The following is a 16,536-nucleotide window of genomic DNA, read 5'->3' on the forward strand; positions in this document are numbered from 1 at the left end:
GGGGTACCGGGGCAGGGGCGGGGCAGAGATGCTTAGGAGGACAATATGGCAGGGCTCGCTGTTACTCCACGCTGGCCACAAGGCACAATCACGGGGCAGCTTTTTACAACACCCCAACATCCAGACAGGATCTCCAAGGGGGAGGAGGACTCTGCTAGGTTTTCATTTATTTTTGAGGTGGGGTTTTTGTTTTGTTTTGTTTAGTTTTTTGGCCACGCCTGTGGGATCTTATTTCCCCGGGTAGGGATTGAACCCTGGGCCCTCGGCAGTGAAAGCGCGGAGCCCTAACCACTGGATCGCCAGGGAATTCCCTTTTCTTTCTTTTGTTTTTCCTGCTAGTTTTTAAGAGCCTTCCAGGTGATTCTAATTTGAGAACCACTGGAGTGGCTGGTTGAGAACCCAGGCTATGGAGGTCACCTGTCCAGGCTCAGACCTGCCTCCCCCACTTCATAGCTCTGTGACCCGGGCAGTTTCCTTCATTTCTCTGTGCCTCAGTTTCCTTGTCTATATAGTGAGGCTAATAATTGCAACTACCTATTAGCCTGTCATGAAGAGCAAATGAGATGATGCGTGTAAAGTGTCTCTGGTACACGCCCAGCACACAGCTCACACTCACCATCATTCCGCTGTAGGAGATGTGGATGACACTGACCCTACAGGAAATGACAGTTCCATTGACTCGGTCCAGTCGTCCAGAATTCCTTTCCGGCCACCCTACCCTGGAGCCCCAGCAATCCCACCTGACACTCCCGCCCTCCGGGGCTGCCGGGGAAGGGGCAGGAGTCCACAGGGTTGGGCAACCTCCTGCAGTTACTTATTCCTAATTCTGAATAAAGCATGAGTCAGGCGGGACCAGTGCCGCCCAAGTTGTAAATCTCTACAAGAAAGACAGGCTCTCACCGCTCTCTGGGCAGGAGCCTCCTCCTGGGTCAACCTCATGTAACTGAGCCCAGCAGGATATGACCTGAGAGTTGCCAGGACAGCCTTCCCTTCCCTTCCCTTCCTCCCAAATCTGACCTCTGGGTCTCAAAGGGTCTTTGTCTCCTATTTGAATGCAGAAATCAGGAGTATATATGCAGAGCCATCATTTGGGGATGGTCCAGGGGGTGTTATATAATAACACTGATCTTTTATCAAGCACTTACGTGCCAGGCACTGTGCTACTAGGCACCTCACTTAAACCCCACTCAAGCTCTGTGAGGCAGGCACAATTATCATGCCCATTTTACAGAGGAGGAAACTGAGACTCAGAGAGGTTAAGTGCACAGCTGAGAAGTGTCGGTTCAGCGTCGTGTCATCTGACTCCGAGGCACGTGGCCTTTTCACTGTGCCATATTGCTTTGTCCAGGAACTCTGCTGGGCGGGCAGAGTACCTGGGCATGCTCTACCCTCTCCTGCCCACCCCTGAGTGAGCCCCTGGAGAGGGGGAGTGGAGAGGGACAACATGCTTCAAGATGGGCGTAGTAGGGCTACAGGAAAACAGGCCTCCTCCTCGTCCACTCCCTCCACGCACACCCATCCAGGGCTTTGGGTCCTGCCTGTGCTGCCTGTGCTCCCCTACTTCCAGGCCTTTGCACAGCAGTTCCCAGTGCCCAGAAGCTTGCTCCCCTGCTTACCCGCAGCTCGGTGTCATCCTCCAGTCTCAGCTCAAATGTCACCTCCGTTGAGAGGTGACAGTTATCCTGCTGAAGCAAGTCCCTATCCCCTTTATTCCCTGGCCCTCACTTCCTCCACTTAATGGCACTCAGCTATTTGTGTTTCTTTTCTTGCTACCTCCCTAGATGTAAACTCCTGAGGTTAGAGATTTTTGCCTGGCAAAACCCAGCCCTAGGGCCAGCTTGAGTTTTTATGGGTTTTGCATCTCCGGAGAGAATACAGGGCTTGGAAGGGACAAGCAAAGAGAGCGATTTCCTGGGGCTCTAGAGCAAGCCCGCCGGGGCCTTCATGGGGTGCTCATGGCCTCCCCATGGGCAGGAAGGAGGATGTCGCTGAGGGAGACAGGAGGAGGAGAAGCAGGGAAGGAGAGGGATGAATGCTGTAGACGCAGAGACAAGAAATGGTTCCACGCGCTCCTGATGTCCCCCACAGCTGCCCCTGGCTTTCCTGGTGTCCTTATACTAAATCTTCTGCTCTGGCTGAAGCTGGCTTGGGTGGTCCTCTTTCCTGCAAACACAAGAATCTGGACCAGTGCACAAGCTTCTTGGGGACACAGACATAATTGCAAGGCCTCCTTAGAGATGCAGGAAGGAAAAGGAGTGATGAGAGGCTTTACAAGTGGGGAAATCAAAGTGGGCAAAAAGCCAGAAAGGGGAAGGAAAAAAGGAGGGATAAAGCAATGGTGGTGTGGACAGGCTCCCTGCAAGCCTCTGATGATGGGCGAGTCTAGTTCCTCTGGGGGATGGAGGTGTAGAGGGTTTGAAAGGGTAGAGGAAAGAAGAAGGAGGAAGCCGAGTGACTGACAGCAGTGATCTCAAAGTGTGGTCCTCAGAGAGCAGTAAGCGTCACCTGGGTGCTTCCTTGTTAGAAAGGCAGCAGTGTCTCAGGCCCCTGCTGGATCAGAACCCCTGGGGCGAGGGCCCAGTGGTCCAGGTGTTCCAGATGCAAGTTCAAGTCTCAGAGGCAAAGCCCTCAGGGCTCAATCAAAGGCCACTTCTTCCATGAAGCCCTCTTGGATCTCCAGTCCTACCTCTTGGGCCGGAAGTGCTTTGTCCCATCTCTGAACTGCCACATCACTTTATTATACAAAGTAGATTGTTGGGACACATCCTCAGAGAGGTGAAGAGTTTTCCCCTGAACAGATTTGACCGGCAGCTCCTTGGGAGCAGGGAGCAGCCTTAATCATCTGTGTGTCTCACACAGGGTACCCTAAATATGTGGAGGATGGTGAATAGCTGTTTACTGGGAGAAAGGGAGCAGAATGGGCACCTGAGCTTCCAGTGGATACGACATGCTTCACATGCACAGCCTCATGCAATCTTTCATTCACTCCACAAATATCAAGTAGGTCCCTGGGAGGAGAGAAGAGCCCTTCCCTGATGGCCCCTGAGCAAGGGCTTGGCCAAGGAGCATTTCATAGTGACCATGACCATCAGCCCAGAAGAAGTCCTTCTGCTGGGCACCATGGGACCTCTGATTCTCCCTGCCGCCGCTACCAGCCACCACAGTCCCAAACATGGCGGCGACCAATCGTCTTGCCCACTGGGGAGCAGAGGCTCAGAGCTTAATTTGATGAAACCTTAGGTCACGGGTGGTGGTCTCACCAAGTCAGGGAAGAAGGCCACCGCCTTTCTCCTCTCCATCTTGAAGAGCTGGGGGATGTCGATGATGTCACCGTCGGTCAGGCCCAGCTCCCGATTCAGCACCTCCCAGTTCCAGTCGACGCAGCTCTAGGAGAGGAGGAAGGAAGAGGTAGGAGACCTTGCCTGTATTGGAGGGAACCCCAGGGGTCATGTCTGGTTAAGGACGGGCAGGATGCCCAGAGATCAACTCTCCACACAAACATTCTCTTTGTGCCCCTTCATCAACATATACCTGCCCCGTGTCCCACCCCTCATAGCCCTATCCCATTAGCCAGGCTCAAGTGAGAGTGTTCCATCCTTGACCCTCTCCCTTCTCTAGATCCTTCACTCATTAGGGGATCTCCTTCAGTCTTTTTTTTTTTTGGCTGCGTTAGGTCTTAATTTCGGCATGCGGGATCTTTCGTTGTGGTGTGCGGGCTTCTCTCTAGGTGTGGCACATGGGCTTAGCTGCCCCTCAGCATGTGGGATCTTAATTCCCCGACCAGGGATCGAACCTGAGTCCCCTGCACTGGAAGGCGGATTCTTAACCACTGCACCTCCTGGGAAGTCCCTCTCCTTCAGTCTTATGGTTTAAAACACCAGACACTGACAACTCCTAAATTTCTATCTCCCAACCGCTTTATAGAGCCCAGCCTCTTTGCTGAGCTCAGACGTGCAGCATAACCAGCACTTCGCATCTTTACTTGGGTGTCTAACGGGCACGTCAGATGTGACGGGTCCAAAGACAACCTCTTCATTTCTACCCATGCCCCCACCCCGTTCTTCCACTCTGTGAATGGACCCATTGCTCAGGTCAAAATCCCTGAGGTCATCCTCGATGCCTCCTTTCCTCTCACTCAGCATCCATCATCAGCCAGTCCCGTGGGCTCTTCTTCCAAAATATACCCCCGATCGGACCCCTCCCCACTACCTCTACCTCTTCCACCCGGGGAAGAGGCCTCCCCGCCCGCCTGGCTGCCGGCAGCGGCCTCCTCACTGGCCTCCTGGCTTCTTCTGGTCTTGCTTCATGTGGCGGCCATGACAATGCTCCTCGAAGCCCTCCAGCCATGGGAGTGGAATTGACCGAGGGCCCAGCTGCCCAGATCCAGCTCTGAAATCCTTCCTGTGCCGGCGCCCGCCCGAGGCCACACCTCCCACCAGCTGCTAACAGCCAATGGCTGAGCTCCGCAAGGATACTAAGGCGGACAGTTTCTGGGAGCCGGGACCCTCTGATGGCTGATTGGCTTGCAGAATCCCGCAGTTTGGCCGAGCCTAACTTGACTGTGTGGCAGTAAAGGATGCATCCACCCTTCCTTCCCTCTCCTTCCCTCAGGACTAGCTCGCGCAGCCTCCTCCAGCTCCCTTCCTCTTTCCCTCCTGCAGCATTGCCCCTAATAAAATCCTTGCATGTTTAACCCCCATCTTGGCATTTGCTTCTTGGAAGGCCCTGGGCTGGATATTCTGTTTGCTCTACTGGACCCACTGTCACCCATCTTATCTGCTCTGTGCCCTGGGAGGCTGCCCCTTGGGAATCAGGGGCTCCCCTACCCACAGGCTTCCAGTTGGGTTCAGCCAATGGGGGCACTGGCAGAAGGTGGGGGGACTGGTAGGAGAGTGCAGTTGGGATCTTTGTTCCCCCAGCTCCCTCCCTGTCAGGTCACTGTGGGTTGGCTGTGAAGTCCCAGCTGCCGTCTCGTAGCCTCTTCTTGTAGTGACCCCTCCAGGTTCCAGTAACATCTTCCTTGCCTAATTCCTCCAGGCCCAGGGGTGGTGACGGCTCCCCTCTTTCTACCTTGGGGATATGGGACAGGCCTTTGTTGATTTCCTCAAATCCTCCCTATGTCTTTGTAAATATTCTCTTTGTTAAACTTTTCTACAGTTATCCGCTTGGAGTGCCATATGTTTCCTGCTGGGACCTACTGTCACCACTCCCCACCCCTCGCCGTAATAGAAGATATATTCTCAACACAGCAGCAGAGAGGTCATTTCAAAGCATAAGTCCTCTGCTCAAATTCCCCAGTGGCCTCCAATCTCACTCGGAGTCACAGCCAAAGCCCTAGTGATGCCCTACAAGGCCTTGTGGGACCTGTCTCCCCGCACTCCACGTGGGCCTCCTGGCTTGTCCTTAAACACCCCAGGCCCCTCTGTTCCACCTCAGGGCCTCGTCTGTGCTGTACCCTCTGCCTGGAATGTTTGTCCTCCTCACATGCGCCTTACCCCCTCCTTTCTCTCGGGTCAAAGTCAGGGTTTAGGGGCCCTCATCTGGGCCTGCTCCAGCCTGAGCTTTCATGAACTGTGAGCTTCAGACCCCCGTCCCCATCCCGGTCCCCAGCCACGCCCAGCTCCCACTCACAGCCCACGGCCCTGTACCTGGACAAACTTATTGTAGCTGATGAGGTTTTCATTGGAGAGGACCTGGTCGATGGAGATGGCGTTGATCTGCTGATTGCCTGTGAAGGAGAGAGAGACACGAAGGGCAGGGTGAGAACAATGCCAGCAGGGAGGGCCACCTGCTCTGGGAAGCAGCCAGGCAGAGGTCAAGTTCGCAGGTACCAGTCTTGCTGAGTCAGCAGCTCCCCGGCCTTTCCGCTTGGCCACTGTGCGAGTCTGGGCGTGTGAGGACGGCAGGGGCAGGTGGCTGCAGTGCCATGAACTTTAGACCCTCATCTGAGCACTTCGGAAGTGGCGACACCTTTTATTGGAAATGTACAGCCTCCCCCACTCCCACCGGGGCCCTGGGTGGTGATCGCTCTTTTTTGGCTAGTGGTGGGGCAGGGAGCTGGGTCGCCCACCTGCCACCAGTGCCAGCCCTGACGGACACCATTGGACCCTGTCCCTGATCTCCTAGAGGTGACTGCATGGCAAAGGGGCTCCCCCAGGCCCAGCTTTCCTGCAGCCTTGATGAGGTGCCCGTGGAGACGGGCATGACAGGGGAGGTCAGAGCCAATGGCTCACGATCCTCACGGCTGCCAGTTATGAAGCTCTTACCCTGTGCAGGCCCTGAGTCCAGCGCTCTACGCTCAGCACTTCATTCAGGCCTCATGGTGACCATCTAAGGAGGTAATGTTGGGACTTCCCTGGTGGCGCAGTGGTTAAGAATCCGCCTGCCAATGCAGGGGACACGGGTTCGAGCCCTGGTCCAGGAAGATCCCACATGCCGCGGAGCAACGAAGCCCATCCACCACAACTACTGAGCCTGCGCTCTAGAGCCCACGAGCCACCGCTACTGAGCCCACGTGCCACAACTACTGAAGCCCGCGTGCCTAGAGCCCCTGCTCCACAACAAGAGAAGCCACCGCAATGAGAAGCCCACGCACCGCAACGAAGAGTAGCTCCCGCTCACCAGAACTACAGAAAGCCCGCGCACAGCAACGAAGACCCAACACAGCCAAAAGTAAATAAATAAATAAATTAATTTTTTTTAAAAAAAAGAAGGTAGTGTTTACCCCTAACCAGCAATTCCATGGCTAGGTATCTTTCCTAAAAAATACATGTACAAGGGTGTTCACTGGTTAATTATTCATTCATTGAATAAATATTTACTGAGCACCTACTGTGCACCTAGGAGGCATAGTTCTGGACTCAGGATACGGCTGTGAGCAAGGTCCCTGCCCGCCAGGAACCTAGATTGTTGTAAAATCAGAACACTGCAAAAACTGTGCCTTCAGGGGACCAGATAATTTACAGCACCTCCGTGCTTTGGAACACGATGCAGCTGTGGAGGAGAGGGAAGCAGAGCTAAATAAATACACAGGGAGCTGTGTAGGATGCATAACTCAATGGGAGGAACCATCTGGAAAGCAGAGTATGTACACACACACACGCACGCGCCCACGCGGCACGCACACACACACGCACGCGCCCACGCAGCATGCACACACACACACGCACGCGCCCACGCAGCACGCACACACACACACCAGGCTCATCTAGTGCACACAGAGAAAAGTCGGGAAGAACACACACCAGATTGTTCACAGTGAACACATGTTAAGGGTCAGGTTTTGGGGCAGGGATAGCAAACTCTCATTTTTTAGTTTACATACTTCTATATTTTTTAAATGACCATATTATTACTTGTATACATTTGTATTTTTAAAATGTAAAAAAATTTTACGTTATATACTTTTATTTGTGATAATGGAATTGTGGCTATGTAAAGCAATAGTTTGGTTTTTTTTCTTTGGGTGGGGCAGGGAGATACAGACTGAATTATTGTAGAGGCAAACAGCCAGGGTGTCTGGGACTGGCTTTAAAATACTTCAGCAAACCGAAAAGGATAGATGAAGTAAGAGAGGCAAAATAGTGATCACCGCTGAATCTGAGTGGGTGGCACATGGGGGTTCGTTACACCGTTCTCTCTACTTTTGTGGATGTTTGAAAGTTGTGATAATAAAAACTTCTAAACGTGCTTAGAACATATTTTAAAAATTCAGTCATCCGGTGAAACCACCTGAGGCACGGCTGTGCCAGGGACGCCAGCCAACCGGCTCTGGAGCTCGCTCATCTGATTCTTCTTCCTCTGACCCCCAAGGCAGCCCAGGAGCCAAAGCAGAGCCTGCTCTCTCACCCCAGGTGGGGAAACTGAGGCCCCCCCCCCGGCAGGGCAGGATGGGCATGAACTCACCACAAGCATGGAAGACCCGTGCCCACTTGGCGTCACAGCTGGAGGTGTGGAGGACAAGTGTGTGGTCGTCGAAAAGGGCAACGGGGCCTTGGGTCCGCAGGACCATGACAGACATATCTTCCAGGTCTGGGGAGCCAGACACAGGGCGGCAATTCAGGGGGCCTCCGACACCCCAGCCCCTCCGACTCCTGCCCGTGCCCTCCCCAGGGCAGAGGGTGCCAAGACCTGGGTCTCTGAGCCCCAGCTCTGCCCAGCCTGTGGAAGCACTGGGAGCCATCAGGAGCAAAACACGAAGATGGCTGTAAGCATGTGACATGGTGAGCCTCGGTTTCCTCATCTGCCCAGAGAACCAGGAAGTATAGAGCGGCCAGCCCGGTGCCTGGCACACGACAGGTGTGCAGGAGAAGCATGTGTGGTAAGAAGCCCACCTGGGCGGCACGAAGGTGAAGGTCTCTGTCTCAGTCCCAGAATCGCTCGCTGCTGCCCTGGGCCAGCCCCTCCCCGCCCCAAAGCCTCAGCCTTCCTGTCTCCAAAACAATCATGCCAACTTTTAGAGTAGCATGGGCATCTCATGTGTGAAGCCCCTGGCCCACACCAAGGATGCTGCTGCGGCATCCTTCACGGGGCTGTGCATGTGGTTCAGGATGGAATTAAACTTGGGGCAGGGCTTCCCTGGTGGCGCAGTGGTTGAGAGTCCGCCTGCTGATGCGGGGGAAGCGGGTTCATGTCCCAGTCCGGGAGGATCCCGCATGCCGCGGAGCGGCTGGGCCTGTGAGCCATGGCCGCTGAGCCTGTGCGTCCGGAGCCTGTGCTCCGCGGTGGGAGAGGCCACAACAGTGAGAGACCCGCGTACCGCAAAAAAAAAAAAACAAAAAACGTGGGGCATCTCTGAAACCCAGACCAGCGATGCCAGGGAGGAGGAAGAGGCCGGATTCGGGTTGGAATCGGAAGGCTTGGACCTGCCACAGGCTGGCTGGGTGACTTTGGGGATCTCCTGACCTCTGAGCCTCAACGTCCTTGTCTCTAAATTGGGGCGATGTTGCCCTTCTGCTTCGATGGTTAAACGAGAATTTGGGTAAAGAGTCTGGCACTGATGGGTGCTCAAATAATGTTAGCATCCTCTACTCCCCTGGAGGGAGAGAAAGGTGAGTCAGCTCCTTTCCAGAGCTCTGCCCCAGCATGCGAGTGCCCGCTGGCACTGAGGATGGGGAGAGGCAGCTGCCAGCCTGAGGCAGGTTTTAAGGAGCACCAAGGTGTGTACGGGAGCTGAAACTCTGGCGCTGAGCTCTGCCTTCAGAGCTGCCTGTGGGGGTCAGAATCCCTGCAGGGTAGCTGAGCGTTGACCCTGGGAACCCAGGGACACAGGCTGCCCCGGTGCCCCCCTCACCTTGCAGGCAGCGCACGTGCCAGTCACAGATGTCCTGGTCATCACAGTCCAGATTGTCCCTGTCACAGTTCACCAGCAGGATGGCTCCATACCCGCTAGATCCCCAGACCCACTGCCGCTGCCAATGGCAAAGCCCAGCTGATGACGGGGGCTCAGACCACACCTGGCCTCCCTCCTCAGCAACCTCCTGGCCAGCCTCCTAACCCATCCCTTCCTCTTCACCCTGCCCTGTGATGATAGGTCCACTCCTGCTCAAGAAACGGCAATAGCTCCCTACTGCCCACACCATCGAGTTCAAACGACACAGCTGTCTCTCATGGCTGCCTGTGTTATGTCTCCAGCCAACATCCTCTTTCCAATAGGCAACTTCCTGATAAGATCCATTCCTTTCTCCAGGCCTTAGCTTCTGCTGTTCCCTCCACTTGAAATGCCCTCCGTCTTGCATCGCTTTGGAGCCCAGCGCACGGGGACTTCAAGGGAAGTCTTTCTTGCTCCCAAAGCCCACCTTGCCCTTCTCCTCTGAACTCCCAATGCGTTAAGTGCCACCACAACTCAGCCCAAAGTTCTTTTACAGTTTCAGCCTTGGTAGATTTCCCTTTTCACCTAGATTAGGGGGTCAGCGCACTACTGCCCGTGGGCCAAATCTGGCCCACTACTTGTTTTTTTAAATAAAGTTTTATTGGAACACTGTCACATCCATTTGTTTCTGTACTATCTCTTTCATCCTACAATGGCAGAATCAAGTAATTGCAAGAGAGATAGGATGACTCGCAAAGCCTAAAATATTTACTATCTTGCTCTTACAGAAAAAGTTTGCCAACTCCCAACCTAGATTGAAAATCCAGAAGGACTTTTCCCCAGAAAGGAAGGCCTAGCCCAGGGCTGGGCACATGTGTGCTTGAAAACTCTTGGTGATGATTTTTCTCCCAAAAGATCCCCAGCCATGCCTGGTTCCTATCTGGCTCCACTGGCCTTGACATCAGCTGGGAGGCAGGGGGATACCTATAATGATCTCCCTCCTCTTAACCCAGCCTAGAGCAGCTCCAAACTCCATGCCCCTTTCTGGGCCCAGAGATAGCCTACCTTGTCCACAAAGCCGCTATCCCGTCTGTCTTCACAGTTCAGGTCACAATCCAGGGTGATATCTGCAAGGAGAGGGCAGAAGGTAAGTCACGACAGTGTTTTCAGGGGCCCAGCACAGGCCTATGGCCTCCACATTTTAGCCTCGGTCTTGGCCCATCTGGCAAATGGAAGTCATTTCCAAGGAGACACTGCCCAGAGGTGGGAGCATCTGGAGCCTCCCTCCCTGGGCTGGGGAAAGAGGCCTTGGGGAGGAAGCAGGGTCAGAGCAAAGACCCAGGTCAAATGCTGCCCCCTCCAGGAAGCCTTCCCTGAACTCTCCCTCTCCTGCATCTCTACAGCCCTCGCTGTCTGGGGCACACCCTGCACTGCGCCTGGGTTGCCCTGGACATTCTTGGTCTGTATGAAGCTGCCTCGTCTCCTCGGGATGGGGCAGTGAGCCTGGACTTTGGTGTTAGATAGTCATGGATGTGAATCTAGGCTCTGGCACCTATAGGCTATGTGGCTTCTCTGAGCCTCAGCTTTTCCCTAAATCCCAGCCTCCATCCCACTGTCTTAACCTTTCTCCCTAGAAAGTGGAGGAGATTTTACAATACAAATGAAACCTTCAAGGGAGAGAGAGAGAGAGATTTGAAATGATTTTTAAACATGTGAAAAGGCACCCACCCACCACGCAATAAGTGCATTAAACTCACAAAGCTAACATGGGGCAAAACAAGCCCAACTCCAAAGGACGCGTACAGTAAGATTCCATCCAGGGAGAATTCAAAGATAGGCAAAACTAGACTGTATTATTTGGGTGTGCCTATTCAGATGATAAAATCATAAAGAACAGCAAGGAAATACTTACCACCAGATAGTGGTGACCTCTAAGGGAAGGAGGGAGCTTTGATCAGAGAGGGGCTCGGTGGCGGGGGGCACTTTGGGGTATTGACCACGTTCCCTGTTCTATTTCTTAACCTGGGTAATGGTTGCTCAGGTGTTTGCTTTGTAACTATTCCTTAATGTGTGTGTATTCACACCCATACTCTCACGCACACATACATACATATGTACTTTGCTGTATGCGTATTTTCCAAAGAACAAGGGTGGGTGTGTGTTCAGGGAGAGGAGGTGGGGTGGTCCCCAACCTCAGTCCTAACTAAAGGGAGGCAAATTAAAGCAACAATGAGACAGCGACCTCTCAGAGTGGCCAAAAACGGAAAAGGTTGATAACGTACAGTGTTGGCAAGGCACTCCCATACTCCCTGCTGTGGGCCCGTGTATAACGTGGTACGGTCTTTTCGAAGAGCCATTTGGCAATATCTATCACAATTTAAATGTACCTTCCCTGTAACTCCGCAGTTCTGCTTCTAAAAACGCCTCCTGCAGACAAAGCGTTTTCAACTTTCTTGCTAACTTTCTTGTTCTCCAAGTGCTTGTACCAGCGCAAGCCCCACCCCCGGTAGAAGGAGTTTCCAGTTGCACATCCTTCGCAGATAAGTATCTTCTAAGGTAAGTATCCTTTCATTTGAGTTCTGATCATTGGGGCTTTTCTCATCTGTGATTTGCTGGGGTTTTCTTTTTTCTTTTCTGTTGTTATTGCTGTTGCTGTTTTGCCTGTTTCTATTGTTTGGTTTTTCTTTCTTATTGATCGGCATTCTCCATTACCTATAAGCACTGAGTCAGCTATATGCATTGCAAAGAAGAGCATTGCAAAGCTCTTCTCCATAGTATGGCTTTGTACTTGTCCTCCACTGTACAGAAGTTTTCAATTTTAATAGAGTCTAATTTATCAATCTTGCCCCTAAAGTCCTGTGCTTTTGTTTTGCCTTGTTAAAGAAAACTTCTGACTGCTTTGAAGTTGAAAAGATATTCTCTTCTAAAAGCTTTAAAATTCTGACTTTCACCTTGAGATTTTTAACCCATCTGGAATTTATTTTTGAGTATGGTGTGAAGTAGGGCTCCAGGTTCATTGAGTGTCACATGATAACCACATGAGCATGGGTCTGGGTTCTGGTTCTCCATTTGTTCCGTTGGTCTATATTTAACCCTGCACCAATTTCACACTGCCATTGGCTGAGGCCCTGGACTTACCCACACAGGTGAGGTAGAGCACCGCATAGGCCAGAGGCTCTTGGCCGGAATGGTAGGAAATCTGAACCTGTAGAAAGATGGGCCCCAAGGTCAAGTTGGCTGAAGCCAAGAGCCCTGCCCCGAAACACAGGTCTTGGGGGATCTGGCAAGGAGGGGAGGAGTTCCCAGGAAACTCTGTGCACTAAAGTTGAGTTTACCAACCCAGCTCTTCCTTTAGCCTTCTCTGTGCCATTTATTTTTCCATGCCTCAGTTGGCCTATCTGTAAAATGGGAACAATTTGTGAGGGATTCCATGGAGACGTGTGTCCCGGTGCTGCCAATGACTACTGTGTGCTTTTGGCAAGCCCCTGCTCCAAAGAACAAGAGCTGGGGCTCCTATTTCTGATCTCAGTTTCGCCATTCCTAAAATGAGGAGTTTGGACTGGGCAGGCTTTAGGGACACTCTCTTCACTCTGGGATTCAGACAGCCCTAGACTTGAGCCCAGCACCTCTGGGTTCTGTGACCTTGGCCAAGGCCCTTCACCTTTCTGAGCTGCCTCAGTCTCCTCATCTGCAAAATGGGCTTTATATAGGTCCCTACCTCAGAGGATTGTAGTGCAGATTTGAAATGATCCATGTAAAAGACGAACCTTATAGGAAACACCCAAGAAATACCAGCTACTGTTATTAGAGGGCAGGGGCTGTGATGTAAGAGTCAGTGCAGAGTTCTGGAGTCAGGTGTCCTGGGCTCAGATTCTGCATCCACCATGTGAGAATATCCTGGGAAAAGTTACTGTCCTCTCTGGGCCTCAATTTGCTCAGCTGTAGAATGGGGATAATACTAGTTCCATAGGACTGATTATAGGCTATGAGGATTAAAAAAGGAAAGCACGTGACATTCTTGACACGGTGCTCACAGCACACACCCAACAACTGTCAAAGGGGAGGCCGAAGATGGTGATGATGATAAAGCAACTCCAGGCTGATGTATCAAACCCCTTTGACCCACCGCCCTCCACGTGGACCTTCCCTTTTTGGCTCTGATGTTCTCAACTCGGCCAGAAGGTTCAGGATTTTATAGAGACCCCTCACCCCTCTGTCCTGGGAGCCCCTAAATCCTGCAGTTACTGACCCCTATGTGTCAAGCCCCAGCAATGATGCTCACCTCAGGCATAAAATTACCTGGATCCCGGGCAAAGGGGGGGAGGGGAAGTAGGGGACACTCTGATGACCCTCCTCAGTCCCTGCGGTCCTCGGTGCAGGGAGCTCAGACTGGGGAGGTATCCACATAGCCTCTGGCTCAGTGCAGGGCAACCAGGAGCGGCCCCTCACAGGACAGCTGGTCCTCTTGCCCTGCCCCGGGGGCCTCTGTCCTGACTCTCACCAACTCTGCTACTTACTAATCATGTGACTTCAGGTAAGCCATGCCCCTTCTTGGTCTGTTTCCTTGTCTATAAAATGGGTTCATTCTGCCTCACCTGCCTCACAGAACTCCCTGGATAGGATAATTTAGACACATGGATGGTAAAGATGTGGGGGTGATGGAGGGAGCCTGTCCCTGGGTGTCGAGCAGCTCTGACACCTGAATTCTAGCCTTCCCACTGATCGGCTATGTGGCTCCAGGACAGTTACTCTGAACCTTGGTGGCCCCACCTGTGAAATGGGGATCAGACCCTGCCTCTCAGGGCTGCTGTCAGGGCCGGGGGAGGTCACGGCTGCCCCAGGCTGGGCGCATGGTCAGTGCTCCTTAAAGGGCCAGTTTCCCAAAGTATCGCTCCCGACACGGAGTGGGGAACTGCCACCCACACGACAAGGCCTGGTTCCCATCACCCCTTTAGGGGGCGTCCCCTGTGCCCTGTGTCGAGGGACACCCGACTTCTCCCACTTTTTAAATCCCCCCTGCCCTGGGGCCAGAACACTGCCTCCAGCTGGGTCTTGTTAAACTCAAACTTAATGGGCAGAGAGAGGAGAGGAAGGGGAGGCACCCAGCCTCTGAGAAGTGAATGAGGGTCAGGAAGGGAGTGGGTTAGGGGAAGGTGAGGCCCCTGGGGAAAGGGGTCTCCCCAGGCAATGGCTTCCCTCCCCCATCTCTGCTTTCTCTCCCTCATTCAGAGTATCAGAGACCACAAGTCAACCCTCAGCCTACAGATGGGGAAACTGAGGCCCGACACAGAAGAACTAGGACAACTCCTCCCTTCACAAGGGGTCCTGGGAAGCAAGAGAAGGAGCAAAGGCTGGCTCCTGTTCCACACTAGGAGGAAGGTGCTATGATTATCCCCATTTTACAGTTGGGGGAACTGAGGCCCAGAGCGGTGATGTGACGCACCAGCAGGCTCACAGTTTGTGTTTGTAAGTTGCAGAGCTGGCTGGCTCCAGGGCCAGGCACTTACCCACTGTGCTACCCTGCACTCTGGATAAAGAGAGGGCCCTGGGCCCTTGTGGAGTGAGATCTCTGCCTCCCCATCACTCCCTCAGACCAAGGGACCTGCTTACGTGACTGTCGTTGAGGTCGTTGCTGGGAGAGTTCATGACCACGATGATCTGCAACCCCACATCAAAGCACCACCGCCCGGTGTCTGCATGTTCCTGGTCCCTCCACTCCGGGAGAGGTGGAGATGTCCACACCGGGGGTTCCGTAGACCTCAAACATCTCTGTTCCCTCAGGTACTGACCTGGGAAGAACAGGGAGCCACGGGAAGTGCTGGAGGGCAGCTCTTGTTCAGATGCTTGAGCCCTGGCTCAAACTCTTGCTTCCAGGAAGCCTTCCCTGACTACCCCAGGCCTCTCAGATTCTCACAGCAAGCTCCTGGAAGTCAAGCCTGGACCTCACACACAGATAAACATTCTCACATTCTAAGGTTCTGTGCTCGTTAATATTTCCCTTGTGAGTTCTCCAGGCATTAATTGTAGGGTTAAAAATTCCATGCTGTTCTGTGGGCCTGGGACCTCATTTCCCCACTCCAGCTAGTCTGGGAGTCCTGTTTGAAATCAGTCTCTTCATCCTCTGATTGTCTGTGGGGTGCCTACTGTGCATGCTGGCCTTCAGTCTGGCTAGGGAGCTGCGGACAGCACTGCCCAGGGCAGCCAGATGGGATTCAGGGTGACGGGGTCAGGGGTCAGTGGGATCCCATGTAGGGAGAGACCACTGTGGGCCAGAGGAACCAGAAGGTTTCCTGGAGGAAGCAGCACACACATCCAGCTGGGAGATAACAGTAGCTGACTTTGGTTGAGCCCCTGCTAGGTGCCAGCCCTATTTGACTTTCTTTATGTGCCTTATGTCATGTAACCCACTCAAAAACCCCAGGAGGTAGCGAATATTATTGTCTCCCATTTTACAGGTGGGAAACTGAGGTTAAAGTAAACTGTCCAAGGTCATGGAGCTAGTTAGTGGCAGGACTGGGGTCCAAACCCAGGCCTCTGGCTCCTGAGTCCACATTCTTACCCAAGAGTAATAACAACAGTAATCATGACCCCCAGGGCTCCCATCCCCTGAGCATTGACCATGGCAGGCTTGCCTGAGAGTTTCTGAGTATCAGCTCATCCAATCCTCAGCACAGTCCCAGGAGGAGGGGATCATTACTCCCACTTAACATGGGGAAACTGAGACTCAGGAGGGGCAAGAGGCTTCCCCAAGCTTGCACAGCTGGCCACAACCACTACCCAGGCCCTTTCCCTTCCCTGCCTCCACGGGGAAGAAAGCAGACCTCCTCCAAAGCACCCTCTTCACTCCTCTGCCAGCATGAGTCTGACACTTCTCGACACGCCTTTCCTTTAAAAAAAGAGAAATACATGAAGCCTAACTGTACTCCACCAGGCGGGTCCCACTCCAGGGCTTGGCCCTGCCAGGTATCCTCACCACGTGGGAGGGGCTGACACACCTGTGTCTCCTTCCAAGCAGGGCTGCCAGATTTAATAAAATACGGAACACCCAGTCGGACTGGAATTTCAGATAAACAACAAACAATTGTTTTAGTATGAGTATGTCCCATGAAATATCTGGGACATACTTACACTAAAAAAGTATTCATTGTTCATCTGGATTTCAAATTTAACGAGGCATCCTGGATTCTATCTGGCAACCCTACTCCCGAAGCTCTCATTTCCAGGGC

The 16,536-nt window shown here is 53.0% G+C and overlaps 1 protein-coding gene across 1 annotated transcript in view; it reads right to left on the minus strand.

Annotated features, from left to right (window-relative positions):
* LOC117308018 (protein-arginine deiminase type-4-like) overlaps positions 1-14,956 on the minus strand; it is a 69,236-nt gene extending 54,280 nt beyond the window's left edge. Inside the window, 8 exon segments of the mRNA XM_033839063.1 lie at positions 3,087-3,198; positions 3,261-3,386; positions 5,649-5,728; positions 7,906-8,031; positions 9,293-9,410; positions 10,376-10,437; positions 12,449-12,515; positions 14,921-14,956. Coding sequence (XP_033694954.1) covers positions 3,087-3,198; positions 3,261-3,386; positions 5,649-5,728; positions 7,906-8,031; positions 9,293-9,410; positions 10,376-10,437; positions 12,449-12,515; positions 14,921-14,956 — 727 coding nt within the window.
* Positions 14,957-16,536: the final 1,580 nt, after the last annotated feature.

Source organism: Tursiops truncatus, chromosome 1, assembly GCF_011762595.2.
Source record: "Tursiops truncatus isolate mTurTru1 chromosome 1, mTurTru1.mat.Y, whole genome shotgun sequence".
NCBI classification, from domain to species: domain Eukaryota; kingdom Metazoa; phylum Chordata; class Mammalia; order Artiodactyla; family Delphinidae; genus Tursiops; species Tursiops truncatus.